This window comes from Tenebrio molitor, chromosome 3 (assembly GCF_963966145.1).
Source record: "Tenebrio molitor chromosome 3, icTenMoli1.1, whole genome shotgun sequence".
Lineage (NCBI taxonomy): Eukaryota > Metazoa > Arthropoda > Insecta > Coleoptera > Tenebrionidae > Tenebrio > Tenebrio molitor.
In genome coordinates this window covers 21,384,782-21,412,590 of record NC_091048.1, presented here as the reverse complement: position 1 = coordinate 21,412,590, position 27,809 = coordinate 21,384,782, and the positions used below count along the sequence as shown (strand labels likewise).

The 27,809-nt window shown below is 36.8% G+C and overlaps 1 protein-coding gene across 3 annotated transcripts; it reads right to left on the bottom strand.

Moving 5' to 3' along the window:
- Positions 1-27,809, bottom strand: DCX-EMAP (Doublecortin-domain-containing echinoderm-microtubule-associated protein). 3 transcript variants are annotated; one of them, XM_069042026.1, is made up of 16 exons: positions 26,770-27,809; positions 25,464-26,117; positions 4,654-4,842; positions 4,092-4,443; positions 3,909-4,047; positions 3,495-3,644; positions 3,275-3,446; positions 3,127-3,222; positions 2,379-2,516; positions 2,069-2,329; positions 1,765-2,022; positions 1,553-1,715; positions 1,320-1,502; positions 1,169-1,264; positions 1,003-1,117; positions 1-949 (listed from the first exon to the last, which is right to left on the bottom strand). In XM_069042026.1, exons 1-16 carry the CDS (start codon positions 26,770-26,772, stop codon positions 796-798), a joined length of 3,123 nt encoding a protein of 1,040 aa, XP_068898127.1. In that variant the 5' UTR covers positions 26,773-27,809; the 3' UTR covers positions 1-795. The 3 variants fall into 3 exon arrangements, with proteins under 3 accessions (XP_068898127.1, XP_068898126.1, XP_068898128.1); XM_069042025.1 differs by having other exon boundaries at positions 25,464-27,809; XM_069042027.1 differs by lacking the exons at positions 25,464-26,117; positions 26,770-27,809 and adding an exon at positions 5,030-5,206.

Sequence of the window (27,809 nt, the reverse complement as noted above, 5' to 3'; positions counted from 1 at the left end):
GTAGTAACAATAGACTGTTTATTATTAAAAAGTTTTAGTAGGTAAATATTTGAAGCTATCATGCATTGCTTTTATTCTACACTTAGTATTTCAGTATAATAAAATCTATAACTATTGGCAGTTTCCAGGTGTATTTATAACTAGACAATCATAAATAATCATCTAATTAAACTTAAGTATCGTGTAAATCTTAGTTTTTGTATGTTCATATATTTTTTATTTGATTATGTTAAAGCTTTTGAATGATACAATAACATGTCCTAACATCGCAAGTTGAGGTATATTATCACTTTATGTTCTCATTCGTTTATCAGTACTATTTGTCATCGAAAAATAAACAGTAACAACGGTAACATTTTCTCTATTTTACAAATAGGTAAGTCTAATTAAGTATTCAATTGTCGCTGTTAACTAAAAGCCGTTCAATTAATCTAAGAAATCGTGCTTCTTTAACGCAAAGGTATAACACCTGATTAAAACTTATTTACTCTATTTTTATTTCCTCTTAAATGTTACATTATCTTTTCTGAATTGACGCCACAATCACGAGGAACTGAAACCAATGTGTAGAACATACTGCAGATGTGTGACGTCAACGAAAAGGGTCGATCAAAAGGAATCTAATTACGTGCGGAGATATTGAAAATGTTTTTCCTGTGCTCTCCGTATAGTACTTCAGTATTTTATGTTGAGAACTTCAAAAGAATTTTCGAAAGATGATTCTAAATCTGATTCTTCGTAATCGTCAAAATGACGTCTAGCTATAGAAGGCAAGTAGAAAAATGAGGGTTTCTGCTATTCCTCCGTCAACTCCCATAGCATCAGAGCGGCGTCAGTACCTCCGACTGTCACCAGGTTTCTGTCGTTGAACAAGAATCTCGCACACGCGACGGTGCCGCTGTACACCTTCTCTTCGTTGTATTCTGCCTTAGGACTCAAACATGGATATCTAAAACAACAACGTCAACGTCCGAGATGACCGCAAAGAGTGGTTCTCTGTACCTGAAGAGTCTGATGTAACCGTCCGTGTCTCCGGAAATCAGCAAGTCATGTGCAGCTGATCGACTCGCGGTACTTATTATTGATGTCATAGGGTAGAAGCGATTGTTCCAGATCCCTAAAAATAAATACTGTTAATGACAGATACGGTAGAGTGACAGTTACATACCGGCAACTAAGAATCCGACAGTTGAGTTCTGTGTGTACCACTTCACATCTTTCATAGCTATTGGACTCTTCTCAGGAGACAGCGATTTCACATCCCCTGAAAATCGCAAATGAAAAAAAATTGTTGCGCAAGAATCAAGAGTAGCACTTACAGAAACATAAATCGAAATCGGCAGTGACCGTTTGCAAGAAATTACTGTCAGAGCTCCAATCCATCTGGATCAGGGGTTGAGACCCTCTGATTTTGTTCGATTTTTTGTAAGAGAAACCGTCGCGACTCACTCTGAATAAATAAATGCTTCCATTCTGCGAAGCTATCGCTATCATATCGCCAGCTGCAAGAAATTTAAATTTAGAGACTCGTTTGGAAACGAATACGAATTACTTGGGTTGTATCCCACGCAGCTCAGCGGCGATCCGCACACCCTTATAGTATTGATAAGTGTTCCAGTTTCGGTATTTATTATAATGAGATGACCTTCGGTGCTTCCGGCAGCTAAGGCAACACCGAACGGGTGGAAACTCAACGATATACATTCAAAGGCAACCTAAAAAATACAACTGAAGTAAATCGAGACTAAACTCGAACGAGTGTACTTGTAAAGTCCAAATAAATTTATTCTTCCTCCAGAGCGCGATATTCTTGTCGTGTCCGGCAGTAGCGAAGACTTCGTCGTCAGGGTGGACCGCCAGACCCCACAGCTGACGGCCGTGTCCGAAAACGACTTGATTGAACCTCCTCTGCAGCGAACCCTCGAGAATATTATTTTTCGTGGTGCCCACGTAGATGTTGCCGTCGTTGCGACCAGGACGTTGAGGGTAGATAGATCGAACACCACCGGCGGATTCGGCGAGCTGCAAATTATACCGTACTCGAAGTACTCCCAATGAGCCTACTCACTTTCGTTTCCGTAATCTTTTTGTAGTTTTGCAGCGAGTCCCAAGCGACAATCTTTCTGTCTTTGTCACCGCCGGAAAGGAGAGTCCCTTCGGAGAGCATCACCAGAGAACTGACTCCTTTGTTGTGGGCTTCGTACTCCATGCGTACAAAATAGGCGCCATCACTGTCGACACTGTAGATCGTGATGAAACCGTCGCTGTCAGCTGTGATGACGTCGCCGTCTTGTTCAAACTGGAGCGCCGTTATGAGGGTTCTGGAGGGCTGCAAAGATTCAAATAGGAAAGAAAACCAAAAGATCGCCGAGATTTACAGGTTTGATGATGTCGGTTCTTTCGAAGAATCCGTCTTTGCGTCGATTCCAGAAGGTCAAGTGTCCTTTTCCGTGCGTTATCATGAGATTGTCGTCCAGGGGGTGGAAGACGGCGCCGGTTAGTTCTTCTTGAAGGGTCTGTTAACCATCAATTTACCTTGTAAGTTATGTAATGGAACTGGCAATTTTACCTTGACGGTTACACGCATTTTATTACTTTGCATATTAAATCACGAAAGTGTAATTTCCTAGAACTTATTAGCTGATAGAGGTATAGTTGTTTTTCAACAATGCAAACAGCAGATTTGCTTTAGTTTCATCTATTTTTCAACGCTTACATTTCTGAGGGCAACAATTTTGTTGCCTCAGAAGTAATAATTCTTAGTTAGAAAATGTATCCAAGGTTCGACATTTGCAAGACTCACAATCATCGATAAATTCGGCTCCGGAATATTCATAAACCCACGCAGGTGTAAATATTTATGAGATTCGGAAAAGAAGCATTTCCTCGTGTGCTGTACCAATCATACCAAGTGTTTAATTTCAATTTTAAAACAAAAAATATGTGCGCGAGCACGAAAAACTCGGTGAAAACTTCTTTCGCGAGTTCAAGGATCACATCTTCGCTCGCCTTACGCCTGAGTCAGCTCATTATGCGAGAGACGGCACGAACGTGGTGTTTATGCAGATTATATATGAATGAATTAGGCAAAACAGTTGGAGAAATACTGGAGGAATTCGAACTTACGGCAACTTTTCCTAAGAGGTGTCCCCACTGCCATTGCCACACTGACAGGATGCTTTCTCTTCCGCCGTCGACCGCCAACACATAACTTCCTCCATTCTGTATTAAAAAACAGTCACATAAAGTGTAATAAGAAAGCTTGAGAGGATACCAATTGTGAGAAGGCAACAGCGGCGACACCAACTTCGAATTCACCCATCCCGAAGACGTAGAGGGTCTGCAGCGTTTCCGTGCTCCAGATTCTGATATGCGCTTGAGTTTTCCTGTTTCGGCCCGCTCGCTGACCAGACGCTACCATTTCACGAGACGGGTGAAGGTCCATACTGGAAATCAGGAATTGCTGTAAATGTCAAGCCTTCGCAAGGTCTCACCATTGAATGTCTTCAGTGTGTCCTGTGTAGTGCCTTTGCGCCTCTTCGTCTCTATCGTACATCACTGCCACCGCAGCGACGAAATAGAGAAGCTCTCCGGTTGGAAGCACCCAAAGGTTTCGCCGGGAGTCAGTTCCGCGATACCCGTAACTAAATCTAGTTAAGAAAAAAAACTGTGGCTTTAAATACTATCTTCATCTTTCTTTGCGACCTCGAAGTTAAATATTTTTAGCCAACAATGAGTCTAAGGAGTGGTCATTAAACCTCCATTAAGTTGGTAAGTATTAAAATTGAACCACCTTTTTCCACTTTCCTTGAAAAGAATTGCATTTAAACATGCATCAGTGTCTTTGAATAAATTTCGTTTATCAGAGTTGGCGCACGTTTTCTAGGTTTATGAACTTCAAAGGATACACCCATTCTAGTTGCATTTTCTTTTCTGGGGGAGTACTGTCCATGGGGGCGTGGTGGATCGGAGGGTAGAACGTCCGTCTCAGTCCCTTGATAGTAACCCTCACCGGTTCTTCTTTGAGAACTTCCAGTAAAGTGTAATCTGCAAGAGTGGTTCAAAGGCGGTTGGGGTAAAAAGAAACTTACCGTTTGTTCGGACGATTTCACTTTCTGGTGCGTACAAAGCTCGCGGTCGGCTCTTGCTCCTCGCTCTTCTTTGTTTGCTAATGTCTTCTACGATGGCCGTCTGGGGCGCTCTCGATCGAGCCCTTCTAACCGGTGACAACATGACACCCCCTACGCCGCCCCCAACGCTCCCCACTCCCAAATAAAAAGTATCTACATCAGCGAATTCGTTACGTAACTGCGAGAAACTGCGCACTTCTTGGCCCGAAACAGTATACATTCTTTTAGCACCATTCATCTTCAAGACTTGGCCCAAGTCTTCGAGGACCTCCTCGAAGGGTTGCGACGTCCTAAGGTTCAGAAGGACCCTGCACTAAATGCAGAAAGGATTTTGTTTAAACAAATTGATTTTTTTATTATTTTATAGTGACGTAGCCAGAACATTTATATCAATAATAAGGCAAGGTTTATTTCTTTCTTTGCATGCATGAAATGCGTGCTATCGTCGTCTTGAATCTCGCTTTATAATAATTTTTTCTTGTTTTTTAAATTATTGGAAAAGGCGTTTTTGTTGTAAATTTACCTGGACGGTGTGGTCCATATTGTTGATTATCCTAATTACTCTTCCAGAGCTGGGCTTGATGGTCCCTCCACCTCCCGGTGGAGGAGCGTCGGTTTCCGCGATCGACGCTTTCCTGCTCGTGGCTTTGCTCCAGCCTTGCCCCCCGGGGGCGGCATACCATATTCCGTTTTTCTTTCCATAACTAGCAGCCTAGAAGATTAAAAATAGCAAACATTATGAAATATTCGCGTGATATTCTCGGCTAAATATTGGAGAAATCTCCGCATCGTGAAATGGAGACCACGAATCAATGGCAATACGTCACATTCGCGAAAATATCTGCAGACCAAGTGCCACTATCGAACTATTTGCAAAAAACTAAGTCTATACACTTTACCATGTTGGGAACGGTCACAACAGCGAATGGAGTGTCGTCGTCCAAATCAAAATCATCAAACATTTGTGACACTCAACACAACAACCTCTTCAAACAAAAAAACTAAATGAAAGTGGCAAAAATCCGTCGAGAGTGGCCGCTCACGCTCGATGAAGCAGCCCGTTCCGAACACGAAGAAAGAATGAGCCAAGGCTTTGACACGAACGATTGTAACTGTGATAAATAATGTATAAACTGATTGTGCTAATGAAGAAGTGGAGGGGATAGCTCAAGGTCAAAAATGAAGGGTCGTTCGAGAGGGGGTTGCATATCGTGACCGACTTTAATTTCATATCGGAAAATGTGTTTTGGACTTTTAAGGACCGCGAAACATATGAACGAATTTACATATAAAGTGGATGAAGTCGTTATGTAGGCCGTGCAGAGTTAATTGACCTCAAAAGTGTCCACCGGAGACGTCCGTCTGCAAGAGCGACCCGATTCTCCCGGCGCATCCACCATACTCGATGCGACTCCTGCTGGTGCGGGTAATGATGGTGTCATTATGCAGCAAAGCAGTTTTGGCACAGGATGTCTCATAAAGCAAGCGAGATGCGTTTTCACGTGCAATTAGGAACTGCAATGACCACAAGTCGAAGCAATTGTGTGGCATTGATTTTGTATAGTAAAGAATACATATTCAGAAGGAAATTGTATAATATATGCACATATATTACGAAAGTTAAGTACAAGTATCGTGATGCAGAAACACCCCGTAAAAATTTTCGGCAAGGTCTTAAAAAATGACAGAGTGTACTTGCTGGGACAAGGACGTGAGAATATATGTCACAGTGTAATTTATATAATAAGAAGTGGCGTGAACTAGATATTAGCACCGAATTCACACTTTGCATATTGCCGTAATGAAGTCATAATTAGGTAAATTGTAATGGCAATAAGATTATGTGTAATTTCATTAATAATAATGGGTTGGAAAAGTACATATTTACATTTTTCTTCATGTTGATTTCTTTATTGGACGAAAGTGATAAATGGGGAAATTTCAGGATATTTCCTCTTTAAGAATGGGAGAGTCTAATATATTAGGTGTAATAAATCATATTTCTAGGGAGTCCCGGTAGATACCTTTGTTAGGTGGGGATCAAATCACGTAATAATAATCGACAAATGGGAGAGGCGTCTGCTTCTGTTAAAATAAACTTTTTCAGGTCTGCTTGAATCATATAGACTTGATTTAATATTTCTTTGTTCGTGTTAAGGCCGTACAATAAAATAATATTCAAAATAAACGTTTCTACGATTTGTACAGCAGCCGAGCTGTGCAAGGCTTCAGAGCTCACGTGCTGACAGAGCTCGTATAATTTTTAAAAAACGCAATAAAGATATGCAAAACATGTATGAAAATCTTTAACTCCCTGATTTATTTAAAATATTAATTTATGGTAAGTTGTAAATTATTGCGCAATGAAAATTTTACATTTACTTAACACTATGATTAAATGAGTTATTTTCATTCAGAATTTTATTAGAATAAATTAGTACTGAAAACTGACATTTATTTGCTCAATTCGTGACTTTGTGAATTTTTTCATTATCACATTTTGCAAACTATGAACGTGATCAGAAATAATTAATTTAAAAGTTAAATTTTTTACTTAATTATTGACGTAATTAATTGAGACAAATTGACGCTTATATTCGTTTTTTATTATAGTTAATAAACACCAAAAATTTCTATTTTTCAATACAAATTGCAAATACGTCCAGTTTTAGAGCTAAACAGACTGACAAATTTGTGAGGGTAGGATTTAGCCAACAACCTAACCTGAAAATGTGACGTTCAGAATTTACCGAATTTATTTTACATATAAAGCGGCACATTCCAAATTTGACAAATTTTCATAGGAAGCTGGACCAGACAATCATTTATAGATGCAGATATATAATTTGAACCCTAAAAATCACACCCGTTCATGGGTTTACACATCCATTTATAACGAAGCACGAAAAAAAAATTACTCGATTAAAATACTCCAATAAAAAACAGTAAAAACTGTTAGTAGTAGTAAGTTTGTCCAGCGAGAGATTGATTGACATAAAAATCACTAAATTCTACTTAGAGAAAGTAGAACTTACCTAGCGCACATAAAATTTCAAATTTGAAATATATGCTTCAAGCAGTAACATTTTTGAGCTGAAATTATGCTCTAATTAACGTATTCTAGTGCATTTTGTAGTGTTGGGTTTTTATCGCACAAAAACATTTTCACTCAGTCTTTCGTCTCAATTGATGATTATCTCATGAGCGAAGTGTCAAATAAGGGGCAAAAAAAAAATCGATTCAAAAAATCAATATCTAAAAAATGTTTATTTTAAAGAGTTCTATTGGTGATTAAATTTATTAAGTCGGGTTCCATAACACCCATCAGCATATCACATTTGCTAAACCTTATTTCAAATGACAAGTATTGGGTAATTCAAAATGACAAAATGATTGTGGAAAAGTATGGCAACTATGTGCGAACATTTATGTGGCAACTGTGTGGGTGGGATAGAGTTGACATTTGTATGACATATAATAAGCGTGCATTTGATTTTTTTTATACCATTGCACGTTGACAATTTTCAAAATTGCGCGACTATGAACTGTCAAAGAAATGCCAATTCTATCCTACCCACACAGTTGCCACACAATTATACATAAATTTACGTAAATAGTTGCCATACTTATCCACAATCATTTTGAATCACCCAATAGAAAAACTCTTTGGGTATTTTAAGAACTATGTCACATATTTATCTGAAAATTTATTTAAGATTAAACTATTTATGAGGTGATTTTCTAGATGAAGGAATGCAATCGATCAAAACTTAATATTAATTCAAATGCAAAAACTGTATACAAGGCTGTATTGTAATCAACTCTTCGCGGTGAATATTTGTATGTTGCCAGGTTGCCTCACTACTACACCCAGTGGATTATGAATGATGCAGATGAAAAATACGGTAACAAAATTTTTCAAGGAACTGTTTGGGATGGTAAAAATCAAAAGTTATTAAATAAAAATCGTTTTGTTATCTTTAGACTAATCGAATTAAACTACAACCAAATATTTTGTAGAATAAATTTCTGTGTATTTCACAGAAACATTAGCGAAAATTTTAAATCAACTGATTTCTTTAAAAAATCTGTAAAGAATCGCTAATCCCTCTATCGCGAGCCCGAAGTAATTAAATCACTTACTTTTAAGTCACATAAATTATGCATTTATTTCGTGCTTCGGCAGGCCATAATTTAAAAAATTCACATGTCCTTGATGAGTCCTGCAACAATTTCCTCTTTAAATACGTCTTATTATGCAGCATCAAGGCCGCACCTTCTTTGTAATTTATGAGCAAAAAAATTCTATCCCGACATCCCAAAAAGCGAGCTAGCGTGTCCCTTAATGACAGGAACGGCACTGACCTCAAAGCTCAGGAAACCGGAGCGAGAGCGGATTGTGTGCCCTTGAAATCGCCATTTCCCTTTCCCCCCAGCTCGGACGGCGCGTAGCGAAAAGCTTAAAGCTCGCATGCCGACCGGACCAGCTTTGTTTACATTCGTGATTTTATTCAAGAATCCCAGAAGCTCATTGAAAAACTCCATGTCTAAGTGAATGCTAATCCTGAAAAGGCTAACGAGGCTTCATAAAAGCTTGGTTTTATGCTTCAAGCCACGTAAACGTTGAAGGAAATCGCCGCGATTCGACAAGATCAAACCAACAATCATTGTCGTAACTTGACCCAACTATTTCTAGCTTCTGATGTGGGACAGGGCGTAAACAGGTGAACTAAACTGCGACAGCAATTTTGTTTGTCACTGCCGTCACTGGTTGTTCTGACAAATTGCTTTTCCTATGTGTTATTAAGAAATAAATAAACTCAAGGATAATTTTAGACTATAAAAAAATAAGCGAGCTATTAGTTTTGCGTGCGATTTCGTTTAAGGCGTCCCGTTTCGAGGTTAATGAATGGATATTAATGCAATATGGGTCAGTTGTCAACTGGATTTATTTGGGTTAGCAATCAATCGCAATTTTTTCTATTTTTCGTGTTCTCGTATTAAATAAAGTTGTTGATTTTCATGTCTGCACATGATATAAATAGTTTTTCTTCGTTATCTAGATCAGAGGCAGCGACAAATTTGCATATTGGACTGGCCGTCAGTTGTACTCAATATTGTGAAGAATTGGGGCAAAAGCAAGGCGAAGCACAGTTTCAATCATGCAAACAGTTGCATATAAACTCCTCTCCTTCGATTTTTAATAAGGTGTGGTCTGGTCAGGCCATTAAGGAAATGTGCATTTTCATTATACGAGGGACGGTGGAAAAATGAGTAATAGGAGCTTAACCACATTCGTTTCTTATTGATTTCTTTAAGTCGCCAATTAGATGCATGGTAAAGTCCATTTTGAAGAAATAACGGTAACGAAGGGTGTCCCGCTCATGAATATTCACCAGTCTAGTTAGTAAGCTGAACGCCGTAATATATCAAAAGATAGAAATTTTTATGTATGTGGATTAGAAACAGAAGGATTTTTCTGGAGCCCAGTGTATACAAGTGTTTACACTATATCGTGCGTGCATGTGGTCAGCTTATCTTACAAGGTGGACGAGGTCACGTGCCAAATAAGAGCTCAACTCTAGCAATCTGGGCGATCTAAGTTGCTGGCTTGTGAGAAACTTGCTAGTGGCGCACCAAAAATAAAATCAAATTATGACACCATAAAAATTATAAATATAAGCAAAAGGATCACATTAAATCTCTGTAATTTTATTGACGATTTCCTTATATGCAGGACGAATAGCTTCACGCACACGTAAGTGCTCTAGTTCTAGGTGATTTAAAAATCAACTAAAGTTTGCACTTTGTTAGTATTGCTGATAGAAGTACATGTAACATGTATACGAGTATATCGGGTGTTCATTTAAATTTCCGGTCAAAGTTGGCGCTGAAGAGTCGATTGTGAGCCGTTATCCGTAGTGCGTTCACAATCGACTCTTCAATGCCAACTTTTACCGGAAATTGAAATGAACACCCGATACATCTAACGCATAGAACAATTGTGTCAGTCGATAGAACAAATAGTTAACTCAAAATTAAGTATATTTTTTAATGAAAAGCGTTGTTACTATTTTCTGACAATTTTTGGTAGTTAAAAAACTGGTATTCACGCACAGTTATCTATCCGTGAAGTGTGTAATTTTCTTACATACTTTTTGAAGTGAAACTTTTTATGGGAGGGTCTTGAAATTCTGATCGGCAACCTTTTTGTGTGACGAAAAGTGGTGGGGGTAAACACTATTGGGTCGAGTGGAAACAGTGTCTCTGTCTTTGTCACACTCACGGCATTTATCGATAATGTCCTCTCTTTGATTTGGAGGCTTAAAAATGAACAATGAGTTACACATTTCGATATTGTTTAGTATTATCGTTGTTTATAATTTATTTTCATTAAAATATACAAGTTTGTTGTGAATATGCTATTTAAAAGTGATTGATGAATAATTACAATGTTTCCCTGTAATACAAAAGTTTCACTTCTATCATGCGTCTTTACGACACATTCTGTTTTTTTTCACACTGTTGTAAGATTGACACTATAGAAACCATACATAACAGTGCGTGAAATGCGATTTCACACATTTAAGCTTTTCTGTTTTTCACTTCACGCATTGTTTTCTATTAGTTACCTAGCAACATAGTCACTGCTTTGATACTTTAGATTTCCTACAAAAATTTGAATTTTAAAATTTAGTTCTGAAAGCAATTATAGAAAATATATTGTTTATAATTGGTGCGTGAAGATGTTTTTGTGCATTCTAAGGCATTTACTGCCTCGACCTGCGTCTCGGCGTGAATAGTTAAATTCATATGAGGAGCGCTGTCAGATTACATTTCAGGTATTAGGCCAAAATTTGAAACACGAGGCGTCAGCCGAGTGTTTAAAACAGGCCGAATACCTGAAAAGTGACAGCGCACGAATATTGAATAACGTTTTCCGTGTTTGTTTGGGCAAAGTCTTAAAAAACATTTGTTAGCTTTTAATCTTAAAAGCTTAAATAATAATGCGTCCGCACTGATCGAGGCGCGTAGTCAATCTGCAGGGGTGCGGTCCGCACTTAAGAATGTGTAAGCCTAGCACTACTATACAGAATCACCACTTGGACACGTAATGCGGTACGTCTTGGCGCTAATACGGCCAGCCTGACATTGGGACGCTCTCGGCCCAAAAATAGTAACCAGTTTTTATTTCGGAGTCAATTTGAAGATTTACCTATTGACGTTTGTAATTGAATAAATACTAAATTCAGGAATTTTATTAGAATAAACTGGAATTGTATACGTGTCGCAAGTCAGGGCTCGGTTTCATCCTGACTTCCATGAAATGGTCCTGGTACTGATGTAACGGGGTCTTCCGGCGTATGACAAACACAACATGCGTCAAAATATCCATGATTATGTACACGTTTAAGGTGCGGAACTTCCCAGACGGCAAAGAGACCCAAACATCAACGGCCACAGCCAAACTCATGCCAAAGTTGATATCCGCTAGAAGGCACAGTGGCCCAAGCATCAACAGCACAACTAAACTCCTGCCAAAGTTGATATACGCCAGAAGGCACACTGGCCCAAGCATCAACGGCACAGCTGAACTCCTGCCAAAGTTGATATACGCCAGAAGGCACACTGGCCCAAGCATCAACGGCACAGCCGAACTCCTGCCAAAGTTGATATCCGCCAGAAGGCACACTGGCCCAAGCATCAACGGCACGCTAGCAACCGCTAACACGGCTAATCATGATTTTACGAAAAGAACAGGCGGGGTACATGGTTTATTTTAGAAATATATGCAGTGACGTCACGCCTGAATCAAGAACACGACATGCCGTTCGTCCGTGTTTGACACTTGACAGCAAGGCATAATGAGTTGTTTATGTGACCGCCATTGTCAAGAAATTATAGTATTTTTTTGTGTTGGGCATAATCGATATATTCTGATGATCGAATGAATCGAAAGAATCGCTTTGAATAATCCAAATGATCAAATATCATTCGATCTTTCAAGTATAAATGATCGCATGCGTAGTTGTGCACTTATTTTGAATTTCGTTTCGATTCCAATAACAATCGAATAATTTCTATTTTATCATTATCAGTACAACGTACCTTATACCTAGATACGATCAGTACGAAATAAATTATGGTCGGAACCACTGACAAATGGATTTCAATTATTAAAAACAAAAACCATTCTTTCTTGAAATTGAAAAAGACGCAAAATCTGAATTTATTTTGAATGAATGCCATCGGACTTGCCAACAAATGTGGGTTTTCCCAACTCTTCAATTCAGATGACAGTGGTGACACTACTTTATTTGGATTCATGGAAAAAAAATTGGTTTGGAGAATACGTTCAGCTAAATTTCCTCTCGTTGCTGCACGATAGCACATTACGCAAGTTAGTTAACATCATCTGTGTAATAGTTTTGCTTACTGCAACACTTTTGCAGTGATTTCCGAAGTTTTGGTTAAATCGAATTACATTTTCCTTGTTTCGTAACAATTTTTGACGTTTGGTCTACATTTTACGCCCGCGCCGAGACCGACGCACGTTAATAGTTCCATGTTCCTCAAATCGTATAGTTCAGAGTGAGACGCACAGAACGACATCTCAACAGCGAACGCAGCAGAGGCAACGAACTACGAACCTGCCTCACATGTGTTGAAGGGAGACAGCCACATACACCAAGTGCGTGTTATAAACTGATACAACTGCATATATTCTAAAAACCACCGCCGTCTTGAGGATTGACATATTTCTCCTAACCTACCTAACCTCACAAACAAATGTAATGAATTCAGTGAAGTTGTCAAAGTGCAATGTCAAGAGTTGCACAGTTTAAAAGTAACTTTAATAACAAACATTTTATTAATTTAGTTGATGCTCGTTCTGTTTGGTGTTTCTGGTCTTTAGTATTTTGCTGTTAGTGTTTATGAACTGGCTTCTTTTTTTTTTTTTCATATTAGAACTGATATTGCGGGAAACGTAGCAACAAGTTCCGTTAGTTGTAAGCCCATTTCTGGAATAATAGTAAAATTATAATCTCAATCTTGGATTTGCAGTAGGTACATTATTTCCTAAGTCAGATAAAGATGGGTCCATAACAAAACAATTATTTTTGCTTAATTAATCCGTGCCATTCTTGGTGGAAATGAGTGGAAAGTATACTTTATGTTTTGTACAGTTTTGAATGTAATTAATTAATTATATAATTTTGGACAAATTATTATTCTATGAATTTGCACTCGCCACTGACCAAGAGATTTAAAAAAAAAATGCGGCGCCGAAACTTTGTTCCTTCCGCACAACCGAACCAGTGCGCAACATCTTGCTTCTGCCAATTCAGAATATCCACACTGTAATTACAATTAAAGTAAAGCATCATTTATCACTGGACAACTACGCATGACTGCATGCATCATGCAGATACATGTGTGTGGAGTGTGGACTGCATGTTTAAATTGTCACGATGCACATGGCGTTGTCACACATTTGACAGCATGACAGTTAGTTGCTGACAGCAACCCCCGAAAACAACCCCAAATGTCAGAATCATGAGAACAATAGGATTTTTCGGTCTACGACCAGGCCGCTATAGACACTCTGACCATCCAGCAGGTCGTGCTAAAAACAGACAATAATAGAAGATGACTCTCAAGGAGAGCGTCGTAGTCGTCCGGGTCGGGTCCGGGCACCATCCCTTGGCCTAAAGACGCATCTGACAGGCAGCAGATGACGTCAGTGTCAGTGAGAATGCGAGCCGGGGTACCCACTAGAAAGATGATATCTTGGGCGCAATTAGCGATTTCATCTGTTTTGAGGCTTTTGAGTGGGCACAGAAAACAATATTTGAAATACACATCCACTGCCACAAAAACATGGGTAAATCCATCTTCATTCTTGGGCAAAGTCGGAAACAATCAACCAAAATGGCAGAGATTAACGGGTCTGGTTTAATCAATGAGTCGTTTCTTAAAACATTTGTTAACGGTATGACATATTTGTGTACAAAATTCACAGGTTTGTAAGGCGATATCCCCGTGATCGGTGGTCTGGCACTCTCGCCAGGCGTCAAGGAGCCGAGATTGCACAAATTACGGGCACCGGATGACATCATCCCGTATTCGATTCCCCTATACGAAGGATTGCTGAATTTGCTAGAGGAGTGAAACAACATGCCAACAAGGCATTCAATAATTATTAAGCCTCACAGTGTAAAGTTGCGAATAGAGTCAATTCTTTACACTTATACCGAGCCAATTATTTGAACTTCCCCTGACAACTTTTAGGTTAACGAAACATTAGTTGAAGACGAGCTAAGCACGGGAGCATTGTCATGTGTAAGCTTGACACCGGGACTAAAGGTGTAGATGCAGACAGATTTTTGGTGACCCAATCGGCCACATCCAAAGCATTTTAATGAATCTGCTTTTTGAAAAGTACCAACAACGTTACTAGCTCAGCCATCTCGGCGATTAAAAGTAAATTTTGACTGGGAGCGCGACAAATGCGCTAATCGGGCACGGACGTGCCTGCAAAGCGTCGTCTTTAATACCGCAACAGATTAAACTCACAAGGGTGTCCTTGAATAAATGGAACACGCAAAACATTCAATTTTTGTAATTTCATGCGGCCACAAAACCCATACGTTGGGCATTTCTCAGAATTATAGGAGATTGCATCATGCAGTAACTTGCCAAAATTAGCACTGCCTGCAAAATTTTCGCAGAGGTCTCTTTTTGCGCTGGCCCACGAGCGACGATCTAAAGGGCTGCAACAGGAGAACCACTCACCTGTCTCGGCCTCACAACCGGAAACTTTAACCAAAAAAAATTGCCGTCACTCAAACCTCATCCAGAAGACACATTTGTGGGTCCAGAATCCACGTGGTCCAACAAACCACGAAGTAAAATGGTCAAGGAGGATCGGGCGGTTTTATCTTCCGTGGTGTTCCCCGTTCCAGTGGCAACCGCAAAGGTAGGATCAACACTGTTCGAGTTGTTTTCATCCTCCATTTGCACGGGCACGGCACAGAGACTTTTTTGTTTTAACAACAGGGAAAGAATAAAATAAAGAAAAAAATTTTAATTGGGCACGATATGTCACAATCCCACTTCTGATGTTAGCTTTTAATCTTAAAAGCTTAAATAATAATGCGTCCGCACTGATCGAGGCGCGTAGTCAATCTGCAGGGGTGCGGTCCGCACTTAAGAATGTGTAAGCCTAGCACTACTATACAGAATCACCACTTGGACACGTAATGCGGTACGTCTTGGCGCTAACAACATTAATTAATTGTAAATTTTGAGGTTATCTTTAAGAGATATCAAATTATATAACTGGGAAAGTTTATACAGGGTGTCCCAAAAATGGCGTACTAACGGTGCACTACGGTGTAGCAGACATCACCGTAAACGTCAGAAAAATGTTTAAAAAATTCTATTAGACTTATTTGCTGATTTGGCGGTCTTTGAAAGTGGCACTTAACAGGTCAATTATTTTGAAATATATGCATGAAATTGTCATGACACTTACCTCTAATCGTACATATTATCACAAAGTACAAGATCACTCACTACCAATATCTAATCCTGCATAATAGAGAATTTAGAAACTTTGGAAATAGAAAAAATTATTTTAAATCCACTACGGTAATATTCCAAGGTAATGATGTACGAATATACAGGGTTATTCTAAATGATTGTAGTCGAAGTAGGCGTGAAAACTGAATGTAAAATTTATGGTTGCCGCTCCACATAAAAAAATCATCAAAATGATGTGTTAAATTGGGTGCAAAACAACTCAATATTTTTAAAATTGATTGTAAAACAACTCAATATTTCTGGATTCAATCGCTAATTTAACAAAAATAAATAAAACCCTCATCATCGCACTTTTCACCTAAAAAATTACTGTGACAGCGACACAACTGACAGTTCACATGAAAGCGGCAAAAACGTAATAACATGGACATGGCCTACTTCGACTACAATCATTTAGAATAACCCTGTATAATATCTATTCACTTTGATTGTGACCACAACGAAAAACATAGTAGGCGCTGTTTAGCTGTGTGCTGCATACGTTTTACACTAAATATTTGTGTGGTGTGAACATGATGTGAAAATGTCAGAATTGTCAAAACTTGACCATGGTAGTAAAGCAATGATTTTAATGTATTTATCAATATTAATAATGGAAATCAATATTTGAAGTAGGAGAAACAAAAAACCTCTGTCTGATTCTGTGATCACGTCTGTTGAAAAGTGGGGTTATATCCAGGTACAGATTATTTAACGTAAAAATTTCGAAATCCGAAGGAAATGGTCATTTGGGAGTAAGACAAACGCGAAAAATGTCTGGGGATTACTAAAGGTAGGTAATCAGAAATTGATTGATACAAATATTTTCAGATAAAAACTAATCAGACAGAAAGTTCAAAAAAATGATTTACAGGGGATGAAAAGGCAGAAGGTATCAAACTACAACACTTACTAGCCAAAATGTACAACAAAAAAGCACAAATAGAGTTAACTTTATTGGTGATGTTCGTCTTTGTGAGTTGTTTTCCCGTTGGCTTCAATAAATGTCTCGAAACAAGTCATTATTAACCGTTTGGTCCCAACTTTGAGAAGACGACGTGGCATTTTCTTTTTGAATTGTAAAATTTTGTACCAAAACGCAATTTTATAGATATGCGCACAGTGTACGTCGAAAAACGTTTGCGCAAGTCGTTCTCCGTTCTGTCTTCTGTGAGCGTGACGTTTCTGCCAAAATGGCGCCTCCGAGAGTTGCCAACTGCGACTGGATTTAGTGTTATCTAAAATTCCCTATCAATAACCTAGCAACTGAAAAGTTACTAGGGAGTGGTCACAATCAAAATGAATAGATTATATTTGTTTACATTGTATTACCGTCAATAATAATAATAGGTTCCATATTTTTTTCATGTACATTTAAACTTCCTCGATAAGGTAGTAAGTAGTTTGTACGCCAATTTTGGGACACCCTGTATATTTAGTTATATACCACTTTCCCGGTTATTTATCTCAGGAAAAGAACATGAAAAAACCTTTTCATGCACAAAAGACACTCACTTCACGCATATAATATAAAAATAACTATTTTTTAAATGAAACTTAAAATTGCACATTATTTTCTTTATACATAGTTGGTTGTGTGTATAAACAGATACAATCTATATTACACATCTAAAAATACCTAGTTTAGTATGGCTTTTAAAATTGAAACATATTTTTCTTACAGTGTCGTACATTTTATACAAGTAGGTTAGGTGTTCTAAAACTTGTATTACTTAATAGTTGGTATAGATTTTTTAAATTACATATTATTAAAATGTATTTATTCTTACTTTTACTAAGTAGGTGTAATCAGCACGATAATATACTATGCACAGTGATTACATACTTACAAAGTGAAATTCAGTACTTATCTATAGTAAGTTACATTTTAAGTGTTTTCCTAATCATAAAATTAAAAAAGCACTATGTGCTGACTTGGTAATTTAATTACTTAGAATTGGTCAAAACACTCTTTCATGTACATTTCAACTATTAACACAATGAACGATTTATATCTTTGAACAATTATGGTCCCGTATCTGCATATAATGGCATTCAAGAAGTAAGTATTTTTTCATTTTGGAAGATTCCGTTAAAATTTTAAATATTGTGTTTTAGTTTTGTTATCGGTGATGTTATTTTTATAACTTAATTTATAATGTAAAATAAAAATTTATTGGGTAATTTTTTATAGTGAAAACCGATTAATTGAACAATTAATCCTTGTATTCACCTAATTCACGAACGTTATCTTTGCGATAAATATCTAATCAAACGACAAAATTTGTTGTGAAAGAATTGGAAAAAAGAAATATAACTATTTTTTATTTATTTTTTTGTTTCGCAATTTTAGTCACAATTACTAGGGTGATTTAATATTTATTGTCTTTGCCATAGAAAGGAAAGTTAATAGTATATGAGCGGATAATAGAATACTGTATTTTTTCTACGACTATGAAGAGAAATTGACAAATAAGTTTCATTATTAGATAAACTGAAACTGACGTTTTAAAATGATTACTTTGTATACTTGATACAATTTGCGATTGAACTAGTTGCTATGATATTTGCAGTGAGTTTTGAAATTATTATTCAACGGGCCGTGGGTAATGAATCCTGTTAGCTACTGAAAAACACTTTTTCCGACGACCACTATGAAAAATGCGTAAATTCGCACAAATAACTATTATTGAAAGTTGGCTATTGCATGCAAATAGCGAACCCGTGTGCAATGAAACTGGTTAGCCAATCAGATACCTTCTAGCCTGTGCGCAATGAAATGATTGCACACAGTTGTAGTAACCATGGCCACCAATGTATGTTTTGTCCGCAGCTCTGTCGAATAATATTTGAAGTTTGAAGGGATCCCGAATATTAGCGTTTTTTTTTTGTGATCATCGGAAAAATATCGTGTATACCACGTGTTGAAAATTCGATTTCACACTCGTTTGCTTAAGCCACGCGCCTACGGCTTGTGGCTCAATTCTGTAAACTCGTGTGAAATCTTTCATTTTCAACTCTTGATATACAATATACTATAATAATTACAGTATTATCCAATAAGAGTAGAAAAATAATTTTATTTTTCCACATACATATGTAATTATCTATGACACTGACACGTCTAGTGTGACGATTTCAAAATGTTTTGATGACTTTAGAAAACAATCTTTTTTTCTACTGGAGTTTGGAAAACTTTAAGATTGCAATACTAATTTGAGTTAGGAAAAGTAAAAAATTTCCTACTAAGGACGGAAATAATATTTCAACACTAAAAGTTCAATTTTGGTCATTTCCTGGGATACGTAACGTAAAAAGTGGTATTTAATTGAGAGAAAAGCTTAAACGCCTTCACAATTTTTCATTACTAATTTGTTTCCGTATGGTAACGAAAGCAGAACAATTTTGATTTCGGTTTTTAATTTAGAAAGAATTAATAGAGTATTAAAAATATCCAAATTTTAAGTGGGCCTCGTTTCACTCGCGTTTTAAACTGGCCCACTCTTGCCAAAAAACCCCAATTTACACAAGAACTCGTCAAATAAACTACTATTCTAAAATGCGTACACACATTTTCGTACACTTGTACTTGTAAGAGCTGTGATAAGTAAAAATTCAATACATTTTTACATGATTACTAGGGCCCGGATTTTAGGCAAAATGGACTATTTTTATTTTTTAAGGCACGTGTATGAAACTTGTCTATAAATGATTTCTGGCTTAATTTGAGTAATTAGAGCTATATTTGATTCTGCCTATTCGGCCTAAAATGCCCTTTAAATACCTATTTTACTTTATAACTGCCTGAACATGCCTAAAATGACCAAAAATAAATTTCATTTTCGCGATTTTTTCTCAATATTCGAATTCTGGGAAGTTTACGGTATTAAAAATGTAAAAGTGGTACCTCAATAAAATTTACAATTCTTTATGATTTTGAAATTTAAGGAGATGTAATTATTGAAATGTACAAAGTGCAGTACAATAGAGGAATTACTTTTTCGCTTTTACGGTTGGGACCATGGTGTCAGCGGTAAATACTCCGACAATACCTAAGTACCAGGAACCATTAGACTGGTCTGGCATAAATTTCAGAGTTTATCTGTTTGCCTCTCTTCGAAGGGGTGCAGGTATACACAGTCTAATGGTTTGTGACACTTAGGTATTGTTAGAAACTTTAACGTTTATACAATGGTCCCTACTATAAAAACGAAGTTTCTCAAAATATAAGTCCACTTTGGTGGATAACAGACAATGTTTTAAAATAGAAAATTCAGAGCAATATATTGTATGCCATGTAAATACGAGTATATAACTAACAAACTTGTAGGTAGATATATTAATTAAATTACTCGTAATAAAGAATAATTGGTAATTGTTCACTTTAACTACTTCGCGTTTTTTCTGTCTAGACAGCCTCAGGACGTCCTCCTACATCGTTTCCCACCAGTCAAACCTTGTGCAAATGAAAATTTTCCTTACACTTTAGTTATACTAAGACTTGGCGCGACCTTGACACGACCTTGACACACAACAAGAGAGAAAAAAAAGGCATTTGCACAAGGTTTGAATGGTAGGACACGATCTAGGAGGACGCCCTGAGGCTCTCTAGCCAGAAAAAAGGCGAAAATTCCCCAGAAGTAGTTAAAGTAAACAATTACCCAATAATTAGTAAATATCTTGTTGGGTGTACTTAAAACTTTAAAAACCCATTTTTAAATTTAATTAACCACAATTTTAAGGACCTATTGTGGCTTATTTTCAGTTTTTAAGGGACTATTTGCAGTAATTTAAGGGACTATTTTAGGCACCTATTTCCGACTTTTTAATTGCCTAAAATCCGAGCCCTAATGATTACAGTTGTATTCATGCTTTGTTATTCAAATTAGGATAATATGTCAAACAATAATTCAAATCTTTACATGTTACTACCACTAATGATCCATTGGACACTATAGTCACACTTGTCTGACCAGCGTGATTTATGCCACCCAACAATTTACCCCAAATTTCTCCGATCACGCACTTCAATCATTCTTTGAAATCCTAAAAATTATGTGCGGAACTGAACTAGTAATGCAATTTTATGCGACCTCCTTTTATGGCCAAATCAAAATTAATTTTATTACAGAAATGTTGCAGCTATTAAAAATCTTGAATTTCAATAGATTGGAGTTTCAAATTCATAGAGTCTTGTAGATGTTCCTCTCATCATTAGGCAAATAATATTTATGGGTTGATCTTGCGAAAAAACGTTCTTGTCTTTTTACTCTTATTTCATGAATCGATGATACAACTTATTACTCAGAAACATAAATTATTTAAATGATCTAAGCGAAATAAAAAAAAGGACTAAGTTATTAAGATGAAAAGTTCATCAGCGCGATAGATAAATTAGGCATGGGAAGAATATTAACTAGGTATATCAAGTAAATAAAATAAAACTTAAATAAAGGAATAAACAATATACCGGGTGTCAGCGTGAAAGTTTCTGGTGAGTTTACATCTGGTGTATTTAACGTTGCGAATATGAAATTTTAGGATTTAGTCAGTGCGTAGGGGGCATAACTCAGTACAGTCGTCACGTCATAATTCCGCCTCTAGTCGCCCGCAACCACCCCCAAATCAAAATTTTTAATGACGGATTATCGAAATAGTTATTTTTTGTTCGACACTGTCAGAATTTGAGAATTTTCTCCTGTGTGAACGGGTTTTGATAAATGTCATAACTTGTCAAAACGAAACGTCAAGCTAATTTTAAAGATTTTAAGCGATTTGGAGTCTTTAAGGGGTTCGTCGAACAAAAAAAAACGTTGTATTCAACTCGTTCGTGTGTCAATTTGGCTTTTTTGGCACTCGTGGGCCTTTAAAACGCTCGTTTCACTCGTGTTTTAAACTGGCCCACTCATGCCAAAAAAAGGCCCAATTTACACACAAACACGTTAAATAAACTACTATTGTGAAATTCGGTGTGGAATTGTTTAACTTTTCCACACTCATTTGAGTGTTCCTTAGAATGAAAAAATAAAACAAAGGAGAAATGAAAAATTTTATCAACCGGTCTTTGACTTCTATTCATGTTAATTCAACTTTAGAACCAAACGGACTATCTCGGGATGACGGAAAACGCCCAGATGGGATGACTTTAGTACCGTGGATTAAAGGTCAACCTTTGGTTTGGGACGTTACTGTTGTAGATACACTTGCAGACAGTTACGTATTGAAAACATTTGAAGTCTCAGGTTTTGCCGCTGAAATGGCTTGCAAACGCAAACATAGCAAATATAGTTCAATTATTTCGTCAAACTACATATTTAAGCCTTTGAAACCTTAGGCCCTTGGTGCAAAGAAACCATTGATTTCATTAATGTCATCGGAAACCGACTTATCGCGGAATCAGGCGATTCAAAATCAAAGAAATTCCTTTTTGAGAGGATTTCCCTTGCCATTCAACATGGAAACGCTGCAAGCATTCGGGGCACTTTTCCAGATTCCGCATTATAATCGGAAATTTTTGCATTGTAGATCAAAAATGTTATGTAATTATGTTATCAATATATCGAGCGATCAAATTAATTTGTAATCGAGTTATCCATGAATCCGAAATCGTATGTCGTTTCTTGAACAAAAAACGCAGTTTAAAACAGGTTAAATCTAGGTATATCAATCGAAAAGACATACGGATTCAAATCCATGGATGACTCGATTACAAATTAATTTGATCGCTCGATATAAAGTTAATAACAAAAAAAAATTCATGTGAAATGTCAAGTTTTTATAAAAATTTAACCTTCATCAGCAAATAAGTGCTATTTTCAGCTTCCTTTCAAAACTTTTCTACCTCTAACTTGGCAAACACGCTGGATTTCTTTGAAAGCTGGCCGACTGACTTTCTTTTCGCTATGCTATCAAACTTGGATAGTTTTTAATTTCGATCTTCTTATTCACATTAAGGGTAGCTCGTAACATTGAATAGATACTCCATAGTGTAGAACCTTTAAAAGTTCTTGACTTTTGTTCAAAGTATGCCAATAATACCTCTTCATTAACATGTTTCACTCTCTTTTCTGAACACCAATTCTCGAAGTCTTTGTACGCCTTTTTGTACTTTTCTTTCGATTGTTCGGACAGCAATGAGTTAAGTGCCAAGGCCGCTGACTCTTCAATATCAGAAGATGGTTCATCTACTTTCTCAAACATTATTTTCAGGCAAATGAGACGAACACACAAATTGAAAATATTTTGTCAAATTTTACTTTGTTTACTTTTGTTTTCCCTAGGTAACAGTACATCAATAGGAACTTGATTATGGTTTTCGCATAAAAAGTATCAATTAAAATTATTATAAAGAAGGGCTTCTTTTCCGAATTTCACAAAATCTTGTGTGCAATTCGATAGGAAAAGCCTTTTTTTCCATTCACGACGTCTTTTTTATCTCGGCTTCGCCTCGATAAAAAATCTTTGTAATTTAAAAAAATTGAATGGTACTCACAGATTTTAAAAAATCAAGTTCGCAGGGTTTAACAAAAAATTTTCAAAATGAATTTTTAAATCCGTCCTATTATTGTTTAAACGTAATTGATACTCATTTTGAACCTTTAATTTAATTATTCATTACTACTCTATTAATTTATTTTTCCGTTGACCGCTTGTTAATTTCAATATTAATGAATTATTTTGTCTAAAATATAGTGTATTAATGGACCTCATTAATACACTATTTTTCATTAATCTACGATTCTTGCGATTTTGACGTTTTGATGATATTTTGATGTATAAACAACCTCGAACATGCATTGTTTGCACTTACCAACACTGCAGGAGGTAATGCAGCAGGGTTTTCTATATTTTATAGCTCTATAACTGCACAATTACGAATTCACTTTTTCAAAAGCCGACCTTTTTGGTTATAATTCGCATGTCATATTTTTCAAAGGTAACTAGGTTTTCTTAGCAACCATGATTTTTACGTGAAATTGAATGTGAATGGAGTTGACGTCTTCTGACATTCTTTGTGGAAAAGTGAATGGAAAGTGTTGAAAAATTTTAAAATGGCCTACCCTGAGGACAAAAAAGGATGAAGGTATTTTATAAGGTCTCATCTTTATCGAAAAAGATGAAATTAGTTTTGATGTGGCTTTAATTTGAAATTTGGCACAAAAAAAAAGTTTGCGGTCAACGAAAAATTTTTGTAATCAACTCGTTTGTTAATGGGCGATTAATAATCTCAACTATTAAAAGCACTCACTCGCTACACTTGTTCGTGCTTTAAACAGCTTCGATTATTAATCGCCTTCATTAACAAACTAGTTTATTAAATAACTATTAATTGCTAACCTAGTCCATTTGATTTTCAAAATCAATACAAGCATCAAATTTTTTCAAATCAGTCAAATCTCAAAAACTTGCCATTTTTTAAACAGACGTACTAAAATAGATGTCCATTTTGATGATGCTTCATTTATAATTCTATAATTTATAATTTTGAAGTGACAGACTAATGACACCATAAAATTTTAAATTAGTAATGTTCAGAACACCAGAGATAAACCAACCCGAACTTTTAACGCGGAGACCCGGTATATCATTGCCATAAAAAAGTGATATAAATACATAATACATTTACAAAGTTTTAAGTTACTACGAAATTAATTAGGGCATAATTATCGAAAAAAAAGTAAACTAACTACAGTCCATTCACTTTTGTTTTAGACCAGAGTAGGCTATGGAAATTTGGCGAGTTGTATGGTAAGACTGTGGCTGAATGACAATATACATCATGTATAATATTTGAGGTTACACTTTCTTGTCAAAATTCATGACCATGTAGCCAAGCATTATCATTTTCCAATTAACTACATAGTTTCGAGGACTCAATAATGTGTGTATTTAGTGATAAATGTAAATATTGCACAAATTTAAAACTAATTTACCTTAATACTTAATAATAATGTCAAATTTGACACTGGCAGTTCGAACAATTTTGATTTTGTTATTTTGACATAGCCCCGATACCAACATTTAAAAAAATTAAAATAGCCTACTCTGGTCTAAAGCAAAAATGAATGTATTATATGTATAGCTATTTTTTTAAATAAATAAAATCTACTACCTTTACTAAAAAAACGAAAGTATGTAACTACACCAATAAGTTATTAGAACAAATGTAAAATTTGATTTTTTAAAAATAGCAAACGACTTCAAAATATTTAGATAGATGTTTTCAAAGGTGAATTAGCAACAGGTTATTAACACACACCTGTTAACAATTGTTAATATCAAAACATTTAACTTACTATTTCTTTTTACTTTTAATTATTAAATTGACGAAAGGACATGTTTGACATCATCTATAATAGTAAAGCACTCCTTTTAAAAAATTCAGAATAAAAGTATTTATTGACCATGTGTTGGTTTTTGGTGTCAATTAGATTCTCTAAGGTTGAGTATCGTATTTTGAAATAATTAAGATTTTAATTTTAACGAAACTGACGAAGATTTCCAACATACTCGCATACAAACGTAGCATACATACATATAATATACATACATTATGTTCACGTGACAGAGATTTATCAAAGGTTTTTCAGTCAAAATTATTGACATTTCAGTATGACGTCACGTGAGTACTATGATTCACTAATTGCCCAAAGAGAAGTTTCTGCGAAAAAAATTCTAGGCGTTACGCGGAACTTCCTGAATGGGATTTCAAGAACTGATGACGTTTGTCGTAAAATCTAAACTTACCTTAAAAGTTTTGTACGACGAAACGACGTAAGAAGCACCATCTTCCAGCTCGTCCAACCTGTACTTCCGGTCCCCATCCATCGAGAAGACATACCTCGCGCCACGTGGTAGGTCCATGCGTAGCGACAACTTGTCAAGCAGCGACTCCAAACTCACGATATCCCTCCCGGGCTTGAACCTGAACTCGACTCCCGGAAAAAACGGGTCCCCGTTTTTATAGAACAACACTCTCCGGGCCTTCCAGTACGACAGATTGTGGTACCTGCTGGTGGCCATGTCGACGCGACTTTTCGGCCTCGCCGGAGGCATCATCGAGGACACGTCGCTGGTGTTGTCGATCATGGTGGGAGTTTGCGGTCGTGACGCCGCCGCCTGCCTCCAGTAACCCCCGTTGATGGGGTTGGGAGGATCGGCCTCTTCTTCGACGTCGTCTTCGTCGGAATCGTCGTTGCTGTGGTGCGCGCCGTTTCCAGCTATCGCCAAGGGAGCACTGAGGGAGTTCGGGCCTTTATCGTGGCGTGGCGTTGGCGGTGAGTTGTCTTCGAGGTCGCCGGGGTCGTTGGCGGCGCCATCTGCCGTGTTGCCGCCGTCTTCTTCGTTGGCGGCGTCCTCGTACTGTTGCATCCGGCTACCGACGCGGGACGGAGCCACCGACTGCGAACAAAAAGTTCTCGTAAACATCGCAAAAACAACAACAGCAAAGTAAATAACTCTCAGCTAACTTTGCAGTAAATTTTGGTGGATGCGCCGGGTCACAACATGTGCAAATTTGTCATTAATTATTCTAATTACTGTCTTTATTTGTGTGCAAAGTCTGCAAAATATTTGCTCTCAAGTAATCAAAAGTAATATTAAATTAGTTACTTATTCATTTTGTCAAAAAAAAAATTTTTGTTCGGTATTTTGCAATTGTCTACAATAATTAAGTTTTTAAGTGAAATAAATAAATAATTTCAATTAATTTTTTATTCTGTTGAATTTTGTTTATCTATTAAATGCTATGAATATTTTTTCAGTTAATTTCACATTGTTCTCTAATTAAAATCAGCAATTAAGTTATTACTAAAAAAATAAAAACCTTCTTTCACTTATGCAGCTAAATAGAAACAAACTAAAATGTTTCACTTCTAAGCATTGCTTTATAAACAGAAAACATAAATTGTAGCTAAGTTAATTTATTTTTTCAAAATCTTGAAAATAAAAATAACGATACAAATGGTAGATTAAGTTTATAAAATTGGTGGATGCGCCGGGAAACTTTTTACAAAATGTTAAAGCGTGAAAATGTCTCTCACATTTCACTTACCATTGTTGTTGCCTTGGCGGACTCTTCTCATGCACTACCGGCGTCTTGCCGATTTCACTCGTAATTAATGTCACAAAATTCCACAAGGGTCACTAACCTGAGCCATAAAAGGGTCAACTGAATGCAAGACGCAGGTCCCAGCCCTTTGCTCGATAAACCGACCACCTTGAATGAAACCCCTTTCAGACGTTTCACGCCCTGCAGGAGTCCTATTTCGTGTCACGTTCAATTTCAAACGTCCATTTCCGATTCGACTAAAATCTTGAAGGGTTAAAAATCAGTGTGACCACAACAATAGCCGTGTCGAACTAAACTTGTTGCTTGTCGTTTCATTATTGACTCCGGGGTTTGGTTAGGCCTGAAGCGGTCGTCGGATTGGTCGGGACCGTGATGTCATTGACCAATGAGGTGGAGTGCTGGCCCGGAGTTACGTTGGCCTCTTTCTGGGAACCCTTGCCTGCCCGGATTGGTGGTTTCCGGAATAGCTGGCCGCAATGTTTTTCTGATCCTTATCGCGCATGCGGTGACTCAGTCTGGATTTAATTACGACGTCTCGACGTTGGTCACTTTCGTCGAGGTAAACATCGCCGAAACGGTCATTAACTCAAACGCGATTTATCATTTTCTTCACATTTTGTCACGAATTTCACATTTTGTCAGCGTTAAAAATTAATTGTATGTTTGATTCGATGATGAATTTAATAAGCAGTGACACACATTAGTTAGGATTATGTACGCTCAATTTGTTATGGAGATTTATTATTACAAACAATAGAAAGCTATAAATGCCCGCATTTTGATAAAATTACATTTTGCGTGACATGTTTATACAGCGCCCTTAATGAGGCAAGTACTGAAAGAATTTTCAATTGCTAATTTCTGGCCCAAAATACTTTATTAGGGGTAATTGAATCGGTGATTGCTGGAGTTGTAACCTTCTGTACAAACACTATTAACTGATTATTTCAACCGTCTATTCACCATTTTATACAAGAAGGGAGTCTCATATCTAAAAATAAAAATTGGAATAAATTAGTAAA